General features: G+C 40.8%; 1 protein-coding gene across 17 annotated transcripts in view; it reads right to left on the bottom strand.

The window, feature by feature from the left end:
- Positions 1–18,833, bottom strand: part of LOC112574275 (microtubule-actin cross-linking factor 1-like) — a 154,661-nt gene that overhangs the window by 31,143 nt on the left and 104,685 nt on the right. For 15 of the 17 annotated variants that reach the window (XR_003101401.1, XM_025255231.1, XM_025255229.1 and 12 more), the window contains 14 exons: positions 10,602–18,056; positions 9,132–9,278; positions 8,780–8,935; positions 7,676–7,942; positions 6,058–7,368; positions 5,337–5,460; positions 4,348–4,503; positions 3,319–3,554; positions 2,775–2,904; positions 2,404–2,603; positions 1,494–1,826; positions 1,146–1,308; positions 810–976; positions 98–427 (listed from right to left, as the gene is read on the bottom strand). Coding sequence is in view for 16 of the 17 variants with exons in the window: in XM_025255231.1 (XP_025111016.1) it covers positions 98–427; positions 810–976; positions 1,146–1,308; positions 1,494–1,826; positions 2,404–2,603; positions 2,775–2,904; positions 3,319–3,554; positions 4,348–4,503; positions 5,337–5,460; positions 6,058–7,368; positions 7,676–7,942; positions 8,780–8,935; positions 9,132–9,278; positions 10,602–18,056 (11,175 nt within the window). In the remaining variant the exon portion in view is untranslated. The remainder of the gene's footprint in view (positions 1–97; positions 428–809; positions 977–1,145; positions 1,309–1,493; positions 1,827–2,403; positions 2,604–2,774; positions 2,905–3,318; positions 3,555–4,347; positions 4,504–5,336; positions 5,461–6,057; positions 7,369–7,675; positions 7,943–8,779; positions 8,936–9,131; positions 9,279–10,601; positions 18,057–18,833) is intronic. The other 2 variants (XM_025255238.1, XM_025255241.1) reach the window with 2 other exon arrangements.

Genomic DNA, 18,833 nt, shown 5'->3' with positions numbered 1-18,833 from the left:
AAATGTTTTCATGCTTTTACAACCTTCCTCTCCTTCCCCCAAAAAACCTGACATAAAACTTGCCAATGATCAGCCTTAGAAACAATAACCTTCCTACCTGAAGTTCTTTCAGTTTATGGACTACAGTATTTTGGTCGACATCTTCGGGTTTCATTTTTTCCAGTTTCTCTTCAGTCATCTGCAGCCACATGGCCATCTTGTCCAAACGCTCTGTGAACTGCTGAGCATGACTGCCTGCCATGGTTAGGCGCGAATCTTGGACAGTCACCTCTTGTTGAAGGCGTGTCCACTCACCCTGAAGTTCACCCACTTTATCTGCTATTGCTCTCACTTCTGTCGTGGGAGAAGACTCTTTCACAAGTTTATCTCCCTTCTCCAGCAGTTGGCGAATCTCGGGTTCTTTCAGGGAAAGTTCCTGCTGCAATGTCTGCAGGGAATAAAGATACTGTTAAATGTCTGAAATTCTTGTATGAACTGTTGAAACCTGTACCAGCCCCACCTCCTCCATTCTTTTTGCCCCCTTTCTTGCTCCTCCCCCCTTCTCCACCAGCCACTGCTTAGGGTCTCTTTTTACCACGATGTCAACTTTTATTTCAAGATTTAAAAACTTCCAACTGTTCCGTACCAGCTGTCATATAGTTTTCATATTTGTATTTTGAAGTATTTTCTTACAAAGATTATCAGCAGCTATTTGAAACAAAATAGTGTTTTTTCATCATCCACCTCTGCATACTGTCATTACCCTGCTAAGGTAAGCTATATCATACCATTTCTGTATAAAATTATTCCTTTTCCAAAACACCACTCACCCTGTTCTGGCGCATCTGCTCTCTGAGGATATCTAGATCACTGGAGAGGGGTTCTGACTCTTGCAGGTTATTTGCAGCCTCGCTGATCCACGTCAACAATTCTTTGCAGTCTGCTTCAAATTTCTCAGCCTGCTGACTGGCCTCCTCCACAGCGGCCTTGCAAATCTCTGAATGCAAATGATCAGAATAGAAAGTAATATTGTAGCAAAATGTTTGCAAAGTATAAGTAGAATTCAAAAACTTTGTTGCAACAAGAAACCACAGTTGCACTAGCACATTTTTTTCACTGTTATGAAGGCTCTGTCTACTGGTATACCTCATCAAGTCAGCACTTACCAAGTTTTCTGGTTGTGTCGTTCATATCTTTTTCTAAGGCAGTCAGTTTGCTGCGGAGGTCTGTTTTTGTGGAAGCATCTTTAGCTTTGTCACAAAGCTGTCGACAGAGGTCACGTGCCCGTGCCAGCCGAGGCTGCTGGACAATCAGTTCTGATTCAAGTTGCTGAAAGAAACACAATTTTTTCTGATGACAAATGCTTGTTAAAAATAAAATGTCAGGCCCTCCTTCAAGATAAGATTTTAAAGTCCAGCTCTGTTTATGTATCTATCATATGCAGGCCGATGTCACAAATGCTCCTTTTAACTCCTGTCACAACAATGTCATACCACCAAGTGTGAATGATATACCTTCAATTCTTGTAGTTGTTTGTGCTGTTTATCAGGTTGCGAGCTAACTTTCCCCTGTCCATCTAATTTGTCACTGAAATCAGATAGCCAGTCTGCAAGCCCTCTAGTGAGAGATGCAAACTCGACGCTGATGCCCTCCACTGAGCTGAGGTTCTTAGAACGCTCGTTTAAGCGTGACTGCAGCTTATTCCAGGCTTTGCTGACAGTGTCCAGTCTGCGGCTAACAGCAATGCCATCTTGCGATTTGTCGCCACAGCGTTCAAGAATGCCATGTGCACAGTTCAGGAAATGGTCATAAGTGGGTTCTTGTGCAGAAAGTTCTTCTCTCAGCACCTGCAAAAAATACATTAATATTTTCTCATTTTTCATTCCTCAGAAAAAAGTCTAACTACTGCTTGTACACAAATGTACAAAGCACAAAACAAGAGTACACTATGGTATGGATAGTGGTTAACTACTGCTTGTACACGAATGTACAAAGCACAAAACAAGAGTACACTATGGTATGGATAGTGGTTAACTTTTAACAGGTCACTCGACATGTATAATATATAAAAAGGTCTATTTAGCTGGTAAGCAAGAAACTCAGAACTGTAAGGAGAAGATGTACCGAGGATAAATACAGGTAAATACAGTCTGAAGACATCGATGTTAACATCATCTAGAGATAGTATATGATGCTTGTTAATATACTGAAGATATCAATGTGAATACTGTTTGAGGAGGCATATGCTGTTTGCTGATGTACTAAGGATATCAATGTTAACATTCTCTGAAGTATATCATGTTAGTTAATGTCCTGATGATATTAATATAAATATAGTCTAAAGAGGCATATGATGGTTAATGTACTGAGGATATTAATGTAAATATTCTCATAAGAGTGAAAAGGACTACAGCTAGTATTTACCTTCACTTGCTCCATCTGTGATGCTAGCATGTTGGGCTCCATGGCAACAGGACCAAGAACATCCAGCATCCGATCTTTCTGAGCAAGCCACAGTGTTAGCTGCTGTTCATGCTCACGCATGTCACGGAGGTCACTGACCATGTCTTCCAGGCCTTTACGCTGCTGCTCTGACAAAGCTCGCAGTCCGTGCCACTTGTCATCTGTTACAGTAAGATGTGTGTGCATGTAATTCTGCAAGCATGCATGTACATTGTCCTTCACAAACACACATCACCCTGACACTCTAATCGTATGCATAATAGTAAAGCATAAAAACATAACATGTTTAAAGAACTACTGCAAATGATACTATATTGAGTATGCCATCTCACCAAGTTCTTGTAGCTGCTGCTGAAGCATTTCCTCTCCTGGCACACCATGTCGCGTTTTCAGCAAGTCCTGAGCCTTCTTGCGAATATCCTCTACCAATCCTTCCTTGCTGAGTATCTCACGGTGGAAAACCTGCTTACAAAAAATCACTCAACTGATTCTAACCAAGTACCAAGAAATTAATATGAGTTATTTACACAATCATTCCAATGCAAACTCACAACCAAACCAGCTGAGCCCTCCAAGTACCAAGTGTGTAATTGCCCCTAGTTCTTTTTTTCTGCCTTATACCAGCACATATAATCACTCCCATAATTTAGAGACTATCATGCGTGTCAAAGAAGAGATCCAAACCCAAAAGCCATGATCCTCCCAGTCTTAATGTGATGCAAGGCCTTCCCACTGCACTGCCTTTTCTCCCAAAGGAAAGGAAAAGGGGGCAAAGAAAGGGCACAGAATGAAATCAGGAATAGTTTTCTAAACTACTAGGATAAAAAGATCTATATGCAACAAATTAATTAATTCCAACATTCAAGACCTCCTCACCTCATGCTCTTTCAGTCTTTTCTTTGCATCCTTTTCATTTGTGGGCAAGGGCTGTGCTGAGTCTGTTTCATGGTCCTTGAGGTCCAGCCACTGAAGTATATCCTGCATGTCTTGCATGAAGGTGCGGATGGAGGTCAGCATCAACTGCAGCTCCTGCTGTCGGTCTGCCAAACGCTCACCCACAATCTCGTATCGCTGAGTGATGTCCAGCAATTGCTGCTGTACTTCTGATAGATCTGAAACATGTTCTGCCTCATTAGCTGAGAACTACTAAGAGACTTCATGCATCTTTTATCTACAATTCCTTTGTATTAAATACCCTAAATGTACATAGGTGTGCAGTTATGTCTTCTTGTAAGATTCCAGCATATTCTCAATCTTTAATGAGTACAAAGCATTCCTTTCACATTGTTATAAAAATGATTTAACGACAGAAATTTTCAAAATTTAATACGCCAAATATACAAAGTTTCCGTAGAAAAAGGATTTAAGATAGAGCAGCCATATATAAAAACAGGCCACAGCTTTTACTGTAAAATAATGTAGCAAAGCACTAAAACTTCATGCATGACAGCATCTTTAAACATAGCAAAATTTTCTCGCCTATTAGGAATGTGAGGAACACCCTTTTCTTTAGGCTTTTAAGTTAGAACTGGAAATGGTTTGCTCAGCATTTCAGCTTTACTTAAAGGTTAGTTTTCTAATACATACTGAGCTAAAAGTAACACATAAAAATACAGAATTACAGCACTTTCCGTTTAAATTAAAATTGGAGCACTAAAAATTTTCTGTGCTTTTCAGATTACTTTCATGTATCATTTTGTCAACAAGTCTTCCAAAAATTTTAGTTGCCAAAATCTTTAACCTAACTTCAGTGTTAATGCATGTGCACACAAGCACATGTGCACACTCAAACACACACACACACTATACAGCTACTATTTACAGAAAACAAGCATGAGTGAAAGTAAAAATCCTTAGAAATTATGCAGAGGCCATGAAAGATGAGGAAGGATGCAGAGTCCTTACCATCGAGCAGTAAATTATCTGCTGAGCTTTTACGGCTGCTGACTCCACTAGATTCACTGGACAAAGGACTGGCACGCTGAGTGGAGGGAGAAGTGGGAAAAGTGGGGGATGGTGATCGAAGTCTGGGTGACAAAATGCCTGGCAAACGGCGAGAGCCTGTACAGGTGATGCAGAATGGTGATACTGGTGTGTAAGTTTATAAGCAGCAGCCAAGACAAGAGATGCAAGTGAAAGTATATGATTAAGAAAAATAAGTGTAAGCTCAGAAAGTCTCTCTTCAAAGAAAGCAGAATAGTAAGCATTTTTTTTTTAAGAGTTTAAGCAAGAATAGCAACTCGATTATTGATGTATATAAACTTCTGCATTTATATCTCTGATGACAACTTGTGAATATGTACAAATGATGTGCTTTTATGTGCTTTATTATTTAATGAAAGCAAAAGCATACTTTACATTTAAAAGGTATAGGTTTCATGTCTTGCGAATACAACTGTGCCAGTATGGGCACAAGGACAGGTATGCAAATATTTTAGCACATGCAAATTTATGAAAACAGCATATTTGCAAAATGTTTAAAGAACACTTTTACAGCCTCGGTAAACTTCCATGTTTTATTATAACTATCCAGAATTTTGCAGGTCATCAATTATTTATTTATTTTTTTTTGGTCTCATTTATTCAGGTAATAAGTCCTGTAAAAAAACAAAACAACTCCTGACCATAACTTGATTTTACAGAAATCAAATACTCTTGCATCAGACAGTTACAGTTTGCAATAGAGAAGAAACTATAAAAGCATTTGTCCAAGAGCCAACTATTCACAAATGCAGTCTGAAGGCAATTGTACATTACTGTCATCTAAAGATAAAGGAAGTTTGGTCTACCTAATTTATTTAAATGGTGTTTAAAAATTAAAAGCAAACTCTCTGCACTGCCTAGAATGCTTCTACAAAACAAAAATTTTTAGGGAGGGAAAGCGACAAACTTACGTCCAATGCGGCGGATTGGACTTATAGGCCGATCTCCAGGGTTGATCATAGCCTCATACGCATTTCCAAGATCATTTACTTCATCAATTTTTGGAGCATAGTCTTCATATTCTTGAAGCATAGGCTGTGGTGTTTCAGAAAAGTTATAGACAACACTATGCATATGTTTAAAGAGATATACAGATATCCTATAGAAGTACAGATATATGTATATATAAAGATAGAAAAATTATCAAAATGGCAAGTAAACAATTTTAAACAAATATCTACAAATATATGATATTCAAAAACATAGCCCTTGAATTTGCCTCCCTCTTTATTCTCATGTGAAAGTTTAATCATCCAAGTTCATTCATCATTTTACTATTAATTTATCACTCTTTGGTCTTGTGAAACCCTTGCAAGGACTTTTACTCCAGATAAAATGCTCTTAGCAAATTTACTGTGCAGGTAACTTATCCACTTTCAAAAACAGAAAAACAATTTTTAAAGAAAAATTGTCAAGAACAAAGGCAGTATATTATCAATGAGTGGATTGGAATTGATTATTACTCAAGTGGACACAAAGTATGCCAATGCTATATTCATGCTTTTAAAAAAACGATTTAAACCAAAAGAAAATTATGCTAGATATGTTTACTGCTTAGAAAAATTGGCATAAAGATATAGGTCTCTTACAATTATGCTTTAGAAAAAAAAATATATATATCAAGCATTTCACCTGTAATTCCATCTTCTGCTGTTCTACAATGCCAACATCAATAGCCACAGGCTGAAACTCATCTAGGCGGGCTTCCATCTGTGATAACCAAAGTAAGGCAATCGTCTTAGCATTCTCAAAGTCTGCTCCCTGTTGTTCCTTGTCACTAGCCTCATTTTCTTTGGCTGCTAGCAGGCTATCGAAGGCTTCTAGGTTCTTTTTTAGATCAGACACCAGATTCTTGACTGCTTCTCCTTCTCCTGTACGTGGATCCTGAAGGAGCTGTTCTGCTGCCACCTGGATCTCCTGAATTGTCCTCAGTCGGTTGTGCTTCTCACGTGCAAGCTTCTCAAGCTGCTGCTTCATGTCATCGCTGGACAACTTGCTGAGTTCTTTAGAGTCTAGTTGCAAGATGCCATCGTGCACCCATAAGTTTGTCTGCTCTAGCTTTTCCTGGAACTCTCGCAGACTGCTGTCCACCTCTTCAAGATCTCTGTCCCGCTGTCTACACTTTGCTTGCAGACTACTGAATTTCTCATCCAGGGAGGTCAAGCGCTGCTCCACAGCTCTGGCGATGTCCAGCTCACAGGTTTTAACCAGCTCATTGGCCAGTGCCTTCACCGCATCGAGAGCTGACTGGTGGTTTGTTACATCTGCATCCACAGCGGAAAAACTTTGTAGCTGAGCATTAAGCTCAGGCCGCCGCAAAGAGATAGGCAGCTGAGTGGTGACTACCTGTTCGGCGCTGTCCATCCATGACACAAGTTCATTCATGGCCTGAGTGATGTCCTGTGAATGAGTCACTGCTGCCTGCAGTTGTGTCACATGAGAATTGATATCTTTGGTAAGGGTACTGTAACGAACCGAGAGGTCGTTCATGGTGCTCTGCAATTTGGCTACCTGTTGCTGTTCAGCAGCCTGACCACTTAAGCTGTTGGTCAAATCTTGGCCACGTTTCTGCATCTCATCCAGCAACAGCTTCTGACTCAGTGCATCCATGCTGAGTGACTTCAGGCGATCTAAATGCACCTGCAGCTGTTGTGGTTCAGATAACCCAGCATCCTGCTTCACAGATGACAGCTGGCCTTCCATATCTGTCAACCAAGTCAAAAGCTTGAATGCCACATCATTGAACTGGCGGTGTTTGCCAGAAAGATCTGCTAGACGATCACCCAAGAGGTTGCAGCGATTGCTGAGATCATGGTATTCTTCTGTAAGGTCTGTTAGCTTGTCTTTGACATTATCAGCAGCAACACATTCCATGCTGATCAGGCTGTGTCTCGCTGGACGGGCTCTGTCAGCTCGAAATGAGTCCATTTCCAACTTGTAAAGCTGCAAGATCAAGACAGTTCAACTGAAAGCATTATCCTCAAAAAGACATAGATCACCTATCTTTCAGTTTAGTTGAAATCTATGGCTTATAAACGTCATCTTCCAATCACCACCAAGGCTGTGATTACTGAAGTGATTCCTGGTGAAAACTTCTTAACTAGAACTGGATTCAATGATCTTCCATCATAGAGTTCAACACAAACAAATTTTCACCCAGTTTCACAAAGACTTTCACTTTACTGGTACTAAAAAGTACTAAAACTGGTAAATGTATACAGAAAGAGATTCCATCACTTATGCATTTCACCTTGGCTTCTTCCATGTATTTTTGGACAGCCATGGACATAAAGCGGTGGTCAGCCTGATGTGAGCTAATATCACTTGCAAGCTCCCGGTGCTTTTCTCCCAGGACTTTCAGATCCTCAAAACGTTTGAGGTAGTCCTCCTGGTTGGTCAGTTCACTGAAAGCTGCTCCCATCCATGTTCTGAACTTCTTTGATTCCTCTTCAAACTTGGCCAGCTCATCTGCTGCCTTTGTCAAGTGGCTAAGCCTCCGCTCTGATGTCTTGCTGACCTGTCGTGAGCATGTAATTATTTTTAAAATATCTAGATGCTCCATAAACTTAAGCCATTTGTAAAGTTTGATGCTCAAAAAATGACTAATTTAAGAAAGAAATAGCTTAGATGAAGTTTCTGCCACAACAAAGGGGAGAAAATGGAATATCTGATAGCCTTACAGCTTGCATGAAAACTGTGAACTATCATCTTATATATATTGAAAAAAGAAATACGCTCTTTTTTAAAACATTTTTTTAAATGTCCTAATTAGCCAGAATGATTAATGATAATATCTCTGTAACTATTCATACCATGTGCTAAAATTTTAACAATGATAAAAAATACTGCAATAAAAACATATTTAAATAATCAACAACAAAAAAAAATCACAAAATGTTACAGCTGTTGCTGACACAAATTTCAACATATGACCTTTGCTAAAAGGCATATAACGAGCACATACTGTTGGTACAAGTGTGAGGTAGTTGTAAGAAAGATGACGTTCATATAGTGAAATATGTCCATGAAACATTTTTGGGTCGTAACTAAGAGGGTTCATAATTAGAAAGGTCTTAATGTGGTTTTACTTTTGCAAAGTTTAATAGATAAACTGTGTCAATAAACATCTAAGTGATGTACAATGTATGCAGCAGTGCTGTCAAAAAAGGCAGATTTTTTGTGGTAGATATTCTGGCCCAACCCTCCTCCTTCATCCAGGCTTGGGACCGGCAGGTTACCCAGAGGGGTTTCCTGTGTGGTGTAGTTGCGGCCCTATGCTCCACTAGGGGTGCTTAGGAAGAAGAAGAAGACTATGAGGTATAAATACATAATGATGATAAAAGGGAGTGCAAACCTTTTCAAGTGTTGCTTTGAGGAGTGATGCCTGTGTAGTCAGCTGGGTCACTTGCTCTGGTGTCAGTTCTTCTTGGTAGTTCTCCGTCAGTTGCTCAGCCTTGTACACCAAGGACAAGATGGGCTGCTGTTGAGACTGTATCTTCTCATGTGTGGACTGGTCAGACATATCAGAAAAGAACTGTTAGGTCTCAAGTTGGCCATATGCATCACAAAAAAAATAACTGTTGGTTTTATTTTCTCCTCTGGACCCAGTTATTAAATTTTGTTATTAGTAAAAACAATGGATGATATGAAAAGTGCATCCAACTAAAAGTTACTGCCATTCTCTGGGCCATTTTAGCCATACTCACCTTATGAGCCTCGAGTTGAAGCTTCACTTTACTTGCTTCATCACCCATCTGTGAGTCATGCTTAAGAATCTGCTCAAGGTCTCCAAGGTGTTCTTGTTCTGTCATTAGCTCCTGCACTATACTGTCAAAGGAATCTGCCAGTCGCCCCTACAAAAATATGGAAATATGAACATCAACAATGAGAAAATCTAGTACACCAACATCCAAATGACTATAAAGAGGCATTCAAAATATGTGATTGTGTTTCAATATAGAAACTGTTATATGTATTTTTTTGGCCAATCACATCCATAATGGACAACTCAAAATACAGTGCACATGCTTTATTCTTGCTTAAACTCTTATAAATTATGACAATGACTACCAGATAGCTCTGGTATACTTCCTAATGACACATTCATTTTGTTCTTGTTGAAAAATGTTTAATGCTCTCTGACATAAGCCAGAATACACAAACACTTTACATCCATTACAGACAAGTATTCTCAAATGTTCATGTTTCAGACAGTTTGGATAAAATCATCTCTGAATGAAAACCTCATAAATAAAATTATCTTTACAACACATGCATTTAAAAAGAGAAAAAAATGAAGTTGCACACTTTTGCAAAATATACTATAAAAGCATGCGTGTTAAAACCAAACATGGACATTTTGCAATTTTTAATAAGTCCACTGAAAAAGGTATGCAAAGAAGTAGAGATAAACACAGTACAGAGAGACAGACAGACAACAAGGAGTCTTGAAATTCAGGCAATTTAAAAAAAGTTGTGAAAATGGTTTTACTTGTGACAACAAAAGTGTGACAAAAATCATGCTTTCTATTCTAACAAAAAAAAAAATAAAAAGGGGATGAACTTTTTGTGATGAAAGCTGTGTGAACTAGACACTGCAAAGAAGCCTGACTGGGTGTACCAGCTGGTTATATGTTAACATAATGAGATATCCGAACATCAAAAATTTAAACAAATGTAGTAGAGTAGAGAAAGTGACAGACTGTTCTTTTGTTCACTACATTTGTTTTCAACAACATTTGAATATATTTGAAAACTTAGTACAGCCAAAGCATTCTGCATCAAAAAGGGTTTCTAAGAGCAGTAGCTGGTAACAAAGAAGACACCACTTCTTCAAGTACTACAATCAATCATGTTAGTGTTAATTCACACTTTGTAAGTTCATGCATCATCTGCTGTTTTATCTACATCTCCTGTGAAATCTTGCTGGACAAATCACATGCTGGTGATCACCTGAGATCTGTTAAAGTCTTCATGGTGGCAATCCAATTCTACTAGGCTGCAGCAATGTGAACAAAAGAGGCCATGACCAGAAGGATTGGCATGCCTGGACGAAGGTCCACAAAGAACAATGAAGCCACAACTAGCAAGCCCAGGTGCAGGGGTGCATGCGAGGAAGGTGGAGACCACAAGATGTACTCAAAACCAAAACTACAGGCCAGGCCATGCAAGTGTACCTTGCGTCGTTCGCGGGCTGTGCTGCCTGTCTTCAGATTGAGTTTGAAAAGTATGTCCGTCAAGCGCTGAGCCTCAGCCTCTGGAGTGCTGGCATCGCTGTCAGGTTGTATTGAACCCTGAGATTTGTCCAAGGCCAGGCCTTTGCTCTGAACAGCTGCACGAAGGGTGTGACCCAATCTGTCGCTGTCTTCTGTTTCTGTGGTGTCAGTTGTGTCTGTAGAAGCTATGCTGTCAATTTCATCAGCCTCCGGATATGGCTCTTTGAAGCGAACTCTATGAGTAGGTTTCGTTCTACAGCTGGATTTGGTATGTAAAAGTTTATCAGATGCTTCCTGTTTTGAGCGTTCTGTCAATTCCTCCTTCACAGATGATGACACTCTTGTTTCTGGAGATAATTTACTACCTGGCTGCAGTTCTGGTATTTCTGATTGTCTGCCACTGAAGACCTGCATCTCACAATATTCTCCTGGCAGGAAAATGTCTTGTAAATTATTATGTGCACGAGTTCTTTGATCCCACATATGAAATTTGCCTGTTTCCTCTTCAGATGGCTCAAGCCCAGTATCTAGATGCCGTACCTCCATATGTTTGCCGACACCAATATCCCTAACCCAACTAATGGAGCCTGAAGTCCCTTCTGGTGTAAATCCTTTGCTCTCTTCCACTTCTGGCACTTTTGAATTGGACAGCTCTTCATTTACACCACAGACACTGTGAAGGTCGTCTTTTGACTGTTGCAAAAGTGCTAACTGCAGGGAAACTGTTCCCTGCCTCTGACTCTGTGATCCATGAAACTCTGGTGCAACTGATCCCAAGACCATGGGAGGGTTGTCTGCACTAACTAAAACTGAAGGAATCACAACCTTATCTTGTCTTTGAGGGGAATTATCTACCCATGACTTACTCAATGGTAATGTTTTATCAGACCTGTTTATGATCTGCAAGTCCTGTGCTTGTTCAACTTTCCTTGGGTCGCTGAGTAATACATCCTCATAAGATGTTATTGTGCCTCTTGTGTCCATGAGGGCAGAAGACACAGCACTGTGCATCTGCATCTCCTCCTTGGCCTTCAAAGATTTTCCAACTACCCAAACCTCACCAGACCTGTCTGCTCCCTGCATATCTCTTGAAAGTGGCCAGACCTCACTTTGACCTTGCAATTGAGAGGCATCTGTCAAAGATTCATCTAGACCAAGTTCATCATGTCTGCCGTATGTATTTGTCAACACTGGCAGATCTGCACTTGGTGACAATCTCTCTGTTTTAGTGGTGTATGGCTTGGTAACACTCAAGTCTTGCCCAGAAGTAGTATTATTAGCAATCTGCAAGCTTTCTCTGCTTTGAGAAGGGCATGTGGTAGGTACTGAGTTTTGAACCTCCGACAGCACATACAGTTTGTGTTTAGCCTTTGTGTCCTGAGTGTTATTTTGGTCGGCATTGTCCAACTTTTCCCTAGCAGCTCCACGAGCACTAGTGGCTTTCAACAGTTCTTCTACTGCATCTTTACCTGTGTGTTGTGCACCATGGAGAACATCAACTGCTGAGAAGTTTGTGTCTGGATGATGGTGATCTTCTGGATGTGTATAGGCTGCAGCTAAAGATGTATCAGTTGCTTCTCTTCTATGCTTTACAAGCTTGTCAACAATTTCAGACTCAGCCACTACAGGCAAAGTGATTACTTCTGGGGCTACATCAAAGCTGGGTGTCAGGTTTCCTGAAAGACCATCAGACTCAACTGTTAGCCTCTTCTGTAGATGGCATATTCTCATCATAGACTGGTCTTCATTTTCTTGATCAAAGGTCAATAGAGAAATCTGAGGGCTTACAGCTGCCTCTGTTTTGAGTTTTGGCAAAATCTTTTGTGTAGTTTGCAAAGCCTTGATTCCTTCAGTATACCCAGTATTGTCTTTATCACTACAGCTAGACAGAAGACTCTCGGGACACACATCTTTGGATGCATTTTGTTTTTCAGAAGCCTTCCAAATACTTCCATTTTCAGACTCTTCATGGTTTGCACTAGAGGAAGCAGGATGTTCGTGCCTTCGATCTCTCTGAATGACCCCTTGCCCTGGGTCAGAGAGAGACTTTCTGAAGGGTACACTATGGATGCTATCACCAGGTTCCTTTTTAATGACCTTGCTTTCATCAAAGCTCATTGCACAGAAAGGGACAGATGATAAGGAAAGCTTTGGCCTTTGTTGTATTTCTGGAAGACCTTCACGAGCACTTGTACTGACTATAAGGCCTGCAGCAACAGCTTCCCTGAAACTGTAGGTCTTGGCCTTGTTCTTGCAAATATAAAGCCCTTTCTCAACATTAATGATGCCACGTTTAATTCCTTCTGCAAGGGATACAATACTGTCTTGAGCAAGATCCTTAACCTCTGGACACAGTGATGACACAATATCATCATTGATTAAATCCTGTAAGGTCTTTGTCTCCCCTGTGGTTGGGTGCTGGAAGAGGCCCGTAGCATCAATGTACAACCCTTGATTTACAGCACCATACAATGTCAGACCCTTAGGGCTCAGTATGAACCCTTTCTCCACTGCCACAGCTAGGGACATGCATTCGCCAGTCTGAGGATTCTTGAAATCTCCAGTCTTGACGTCTATCAAGCCAAGACTGGCGGCACGCCTGAGTGTGATGCCATTTATGCTATCTGGATCGATCACTTGAGAATTGGATCTGTGCAAAATGCCATTGCTGAATGCTTCTTCTAGTTTTTTCCTGCCAGAAGATGTGGAGTCAGGTAAAATTTCCTCAACAAATATGTCAACTGGAGCTTTTCTTATTTCTTTCTCTTTGAAAATCAAGCCAACATCAATGGCTTGCTGCAAAGAAAGATGAGCTCCGGTGCTTTCATCTACAAATTTGCATAAAGCAGCATCAATGACCCCTGTCTGCATGGCATCTGCTAGTGTGACTGGCTGTTTTGTGACAGGATTGATCACCTCCTTGTGAGATGGATCAATCAGTCCTGTGGACACGGCCTCAAGCAAATCCATCATCTTGTCAGTCTCTGGGTCACAAAACATGTTTGTGTCATCATCAAATAAACCATTTCGTATGACATCATAAAGGGGCATTGGTTTCTGCTCAATTTGCTGTTTTCGAATAGCATCCAGAATAAGAGAATCCAGTGAAGCTGACAGCTCATTTGCAGGGGGTGCCCAATGTGACCCCGGGAGGTCTGCCATGTCTAAATGGGATGCTTCTTGTGGCCTCATGATCTGATGAATGTTCCCCAGGCTTGGGGAAGCAGCTTCCATCTCCCTGCTCAGTCGCTTACTCAGTGCTGCTGCATCCAACAGATTGCCTGCCGAATGAGACTTCATGTGCAGGTGCAAAGGTTGGTTAGGTGTGATGACAATGGACTCAGTGAGGGCTGGTGTGCTGTCACCCTGGTAGTATGTTTCCTCTCTGGATTGTTGATTAGCAACGGACAGTGAGCTGCTTGTAAATGAGCTGCTCATGCTGGTTAAGGAAAGCACCGAGGACTGCATGCTGGTTGGTCCATCCTGTCTGTCTTCCTGTAGCTGTTCGTTGAAAGACTCACTCATCCTTTTCATCTGCATCTTTATCAAGTTCTTCACCTTTGCTGTTTGTGCATAGTCAGCTGCTTTGTCATGACCATCCCCATCTTCATCAACACTATATTTATGACTTACCATTGAATCCAAGGTGCCTGAAGTCTCCCCCTGTTTAGCAAATTTGTCATTCGATGAAAGAAAACTAGCAGCAGTTTTGGATGGTTCTCTTTTTCGCAGATCAAAGATTGGTTCGCTCAATGAAGCCTTCAGTGTTCCTTTGTCAATGGAATGACAGTGCTTGGTGCTGCTGGCTGTAAGGTTTGAGGTCGACCTACTTAGTGCTGAAACTCGACCTGACAAGATGGCATCTGAGAGCGTCAGTGGCTTGTCCAATGCAATATAATCGCCAGTATTTGGATCTATAATGCCTTTCTGGATGGCTTGCTGGAGAGAAAATTTCCCAAGACTTGGAACAACCACCTGGGGGTGATTTGCATTTATCACACCACTACTAATAGCTTCAGTAAGAGTCAAACTTTTTCCAGTCAAAGGGTCTTTGAATCTCTTGTTCTGCTCATCATAAAGACCTGATGAAAGAATATCACCCAGCAGGAATCCATTCTGAGGAATCTCAATAAGTAAGTTCTTTTCAAATGCTGTGACAACATCTACTGCCACTCCTGATCTAGCATAAACAATACTATCATCATCCACGAAAACAATGCCATCATGTGCAGATTCTTCTAAAAACTGATACCTTTCTTTGTCCTGATTCTTGACCAACAAGCACGAGACATCAATGAGTCCCACACTGATAGCATCCTCTACAACCAACTGTTTGCGTGACAATGGGTCAACAATCCTTCCTTGGCTTTTGTGCAGTAGGCCTGTGTCAACAGCCTGTTTGAGTGATACCGAGATGCTACTGATGTTTTCCTGCAACAAGCCACACCCCATGGCTTCTTTCAGGTTTAGCAATTCTCCGGTTTCAGTGTCAACAACTAAGCCTCGCTTCACATCCAACACTTTTGCCTCAATGGCCTCTTCGAAAGACAGCAGCCGCTTTTCACTCTTGTCTAGCACTAGCACAAGCTGTGGATCCACTTTTTCATCTCTCACCATTTCTTTCAGAGTGCGAACTCTGCCTGTTGATGGGTCAGTGAACTTACAAGTTCTGGGATTATACAGACCTTGTTTCACTGAATCCATCAAGCTCTTGTCTAGTATACACACATCTGAAAACACTAATCCTTTTTCTAGTGCTTCCTTAAACATGACTTCATCATCTTCACTTTTCCTATACATCCCCGTCACGGGGTCAATCAGACCTTGATTAATAGCGCCATCTAGAGAAAGCAGACTTTTAGTGTTTATGTCACGAACAGAGACAGAGAATCTGTTGAGCAGACCTGATTCCAGAGCATCTTTCAAGGTCAAAGATATCTGGCCATATGGATCTTTAAATGTGCAAGTCTCCACCTCTAAAATCCCTTCTTCCAGTGCTTCCTCTAGAGTAACAGCTGGTTGGCTAGTCGTATCAATGATAATGCCCTTGTCCATTCCATCCACAATGGAGAATTCTTCACCATCTTCTGCATTTATGCAGAACCCTTGGTGGATATCAATGAGCCCTTGATCAACAGCAGCATCAAAAGTCACTATACTTCCTGATCGAGTGTCTCGAACCCTGATGAACTCTGTATCAAGAATACCTTGATCAACTGCTGTTATAAAATCAACCTCTTCGTTAGAATCTGGATTAAGAAATCTGTTTGACAAAACATTGAACAAGCCTTCGTCCAAAGCCTCTGAAAGTGACAGATTCAGAGGGGCTTTTGATTTTAAGATAAGCCCTTTTTCCATGGCAAAGTTTAAGGCCACAGGAATGCCGTGGGTGTCAATCATTTTTCCACATTCTGAGTCAATGATACGTTTGTCCAACGCTTCCTTTAGAGAAAGGATATCCCCACTATAGGGATCCCTAACTAAAGAATCTGTGTTGATCAAACCAGATTTCAAAGCTTTGGAAAAACTGATGAGGCTATCGCTGGATCTCACCGAGTTTGACACAGGATCATACAAGCCAGAGCTGATGGCTTCATCAAGGGTTAGACTTTTCTTTCTACCAAACTCATAAGTGTTTGGCTGTTTGCCTTCTTCAAGACCAACACTTTTTTTCAGAGACATTGATCGTCCATCTGGGAATGAGAGGGTTAGTGTGTCAAGATTCAACAGGCCTTCTTTTATCACCTCTTGAAGAGTGGTCAAGTCTCCTGATGGCGTTGTCAGCTTTGAAGCAGGATCAATGATGCCCTCAGTCATGGCTTGGGTCAGTGAGAGAGGCTGTCTTGAGTGTGGGTGGAGAATCCTCTGTTCATCAAAATCAAACAGCTCCAGCTCAGCTGCCACTGCAAGTGGAAGGTGTGGCTGTGGAGTGTCTCTGAGAAGTCCTTGCTCTCTGGCCTCTGGGAGCAATAGCTTTTTACCAGTGTATGTGTCAAAGACAGAACCAGTCGGGACTTCCACCAGTCCACAGTTTGCTGCTTCTTTAAAAGTATACACAACACCAGTACACCTATCCACAATGTATGTGTCTTCTGCCTTCAACAGCTTTTCCTCGTAGGCTAGTTTGAAAGGAATGGTTTTTTTGTCAGATATGATCACATCTCCAGTAAGTGAATTGATCAATCCATCGCACACTGCTTTGTAAACTGGCAAAGGAAAAACAGTTGTTGCATCTAAATCAACTTCAGAAATGGAAGACCCTGAATGGGATCTTGAGATTCCATTTACATGATGTTCTGACTTGTCTGAAGTACTTGTTTCTTCTACAGGATCTTCACAGATCAGCCCTGCTTCAAGAGCATCAGGCAAAGGTAAGATTTTGCCGATCTTCTTGTGGAAGTATTTATTTTGGATGGGATCAATAACACCTACACTGATGGCTTCTTCCATAGTCAACCACTTTCCTATTTCTGTATCAAAGACTTCCTTCTTGCTGACATCCACCAGGTTTCGCTGAAGCATTTCCTCTAGAGTCAGCAGGTTACTGACAAGACCAGATGGATCAAGAAAGCCTTCGAGATTCTGATTGAAAATGGGAGATGTTAGTGTCTGATGCAGAGAAAGCTTTCTGGAATCATGTATGACCCCTGCCCTTTGCCCATCCTCCCAAGAAAACCACTTCCCTGAGACAGTGTCTTTGACGTGAGCTGTGTCTGCATTGAAGATGGAATGTGCAATAGCATCTGGGAGTTTGAATTTTTTCCCAGTCCTTCTGTCCATAATCCTAACAGTCATACTAGCTTTTCTAGCCACAATCAGCTCAAACAGCCCACAACCTAATTCCTTCTTAACAGCAGACAATGACTGAGCTGCACTATGAGCATCAAGGGAGGAAGAAGATTCAACAAAGATTACATCTCTCTTAATGGCTTCCTTGAGACTTAAAACGCTGCCATCCTTCATGCTGACAACCCTCCCATACTTCCTGTCCACCTGACCTGAAGCTAACGCATCTGTCAAAGCTACATGCTCATCTTTATGAAACTGCTGAACTCTTATATTTTTGGGAATCAATGAAACTCCCAAAGCTTCCTGTACACCTAGCTTGGTCCCTTTTCTGGGATGAACCAACTTCTCTAAATGGTCATCCCAGAAATATTCAAGCAAATTACGTGAGAAACGCTGCAAATCATCATCAGCAGCAAGTTTTTTATTTTCACACTGTCCATTGGCAAGATTAAATTTAGTATGCACATTTTGATGAAGATGCTGGACAGACTGCACATCTTGTAAATCAACAGTTTCACTTCCATGAGCTGGTGAAGTAGCATCCACTTCATCTTTAACTGCATACTGAAAACCTGTCATCCTTGAAACAAGGATATGTTCTTCCTTTCCAGGGCATGTCTTGTATTTCTGAAATTGTGCGCACAACATTAAGTTGTAGCCAGACCACTCCAAATAAGAGATAAAAAGCTAAGATTGTGAATAATCAGAAAACAATGGTGCAGAACAAAAGGCACCTTGATGCAAGAACAAACAGGAACATTTCAACCACTTGCAGCAGACTAACACAGTTTTCAACTCAGTCTAACATAATAAAGGAGCCCTGAACTTGATTACAAACAGACACCATTACTTATATATTACTGTGTGCTAAATGTTCAGACTGCAAGAGAAAGAACCAAGTGCAAATTGACAGTTTTATTTTTAAATAGTTAAAAAATGCTAGCTGTGTAGATATGTTGATTAAGTTGCTTCTTGTTTTGAGAACCATGTGGAAGGCAAAATGATGTCCACTTCAGATTTTAAAGAAATGATAAAAAAGTAAAAACAAAGAGGCATGTAAGAAGAGAGAAAACAAACAGGATTAAAATGACATAAATAGGTGGAAAGCTGCACCAAGAAGCCATACAATTTACACGTTTTCTAACAATTGCATAAATGACCAAAATCATACACCTGTTCCTTAGCAAGTGCCTTAAGTGTAGTGGTGTATGCATGAATGACAGTAGCACTCCTTATCTAATTCTGATTTTAACATTAGGTAGTTCCACTGAGTAATTGAGTATCTGAGTACTTTCTGATATTTTCTCAACTACTTGAATGAATGAGTCAAATATTGATGGAAAATGAAGTGAAATTAGGTTTAAACACATTCTTATTTTGACACTTTTTCACTAGGAAGCTTCT

The sequence above is a fragment of the Pomacea canaliculata genome, linkage group LG10, assembly GCF_003073045.1.
Source record: "Pomacea canaliculata isolate SZHN2017 linkage group LG10, ASM307304v1, whole genome shotgun sequence".
In the NCBI taxonomy this organism is placed as follows: Eukaryota; Metazoa; Mollusca; class Gastropoda; order Architaenioglossa; family Ampullariidae; genus Pomacea; species Pomacea canaliculata.
The sequence above is the reverse complement of the archived record's forward strand: the minus strand, read 5'-3'. Positions and strand labels throughout refer to the sequence as shown.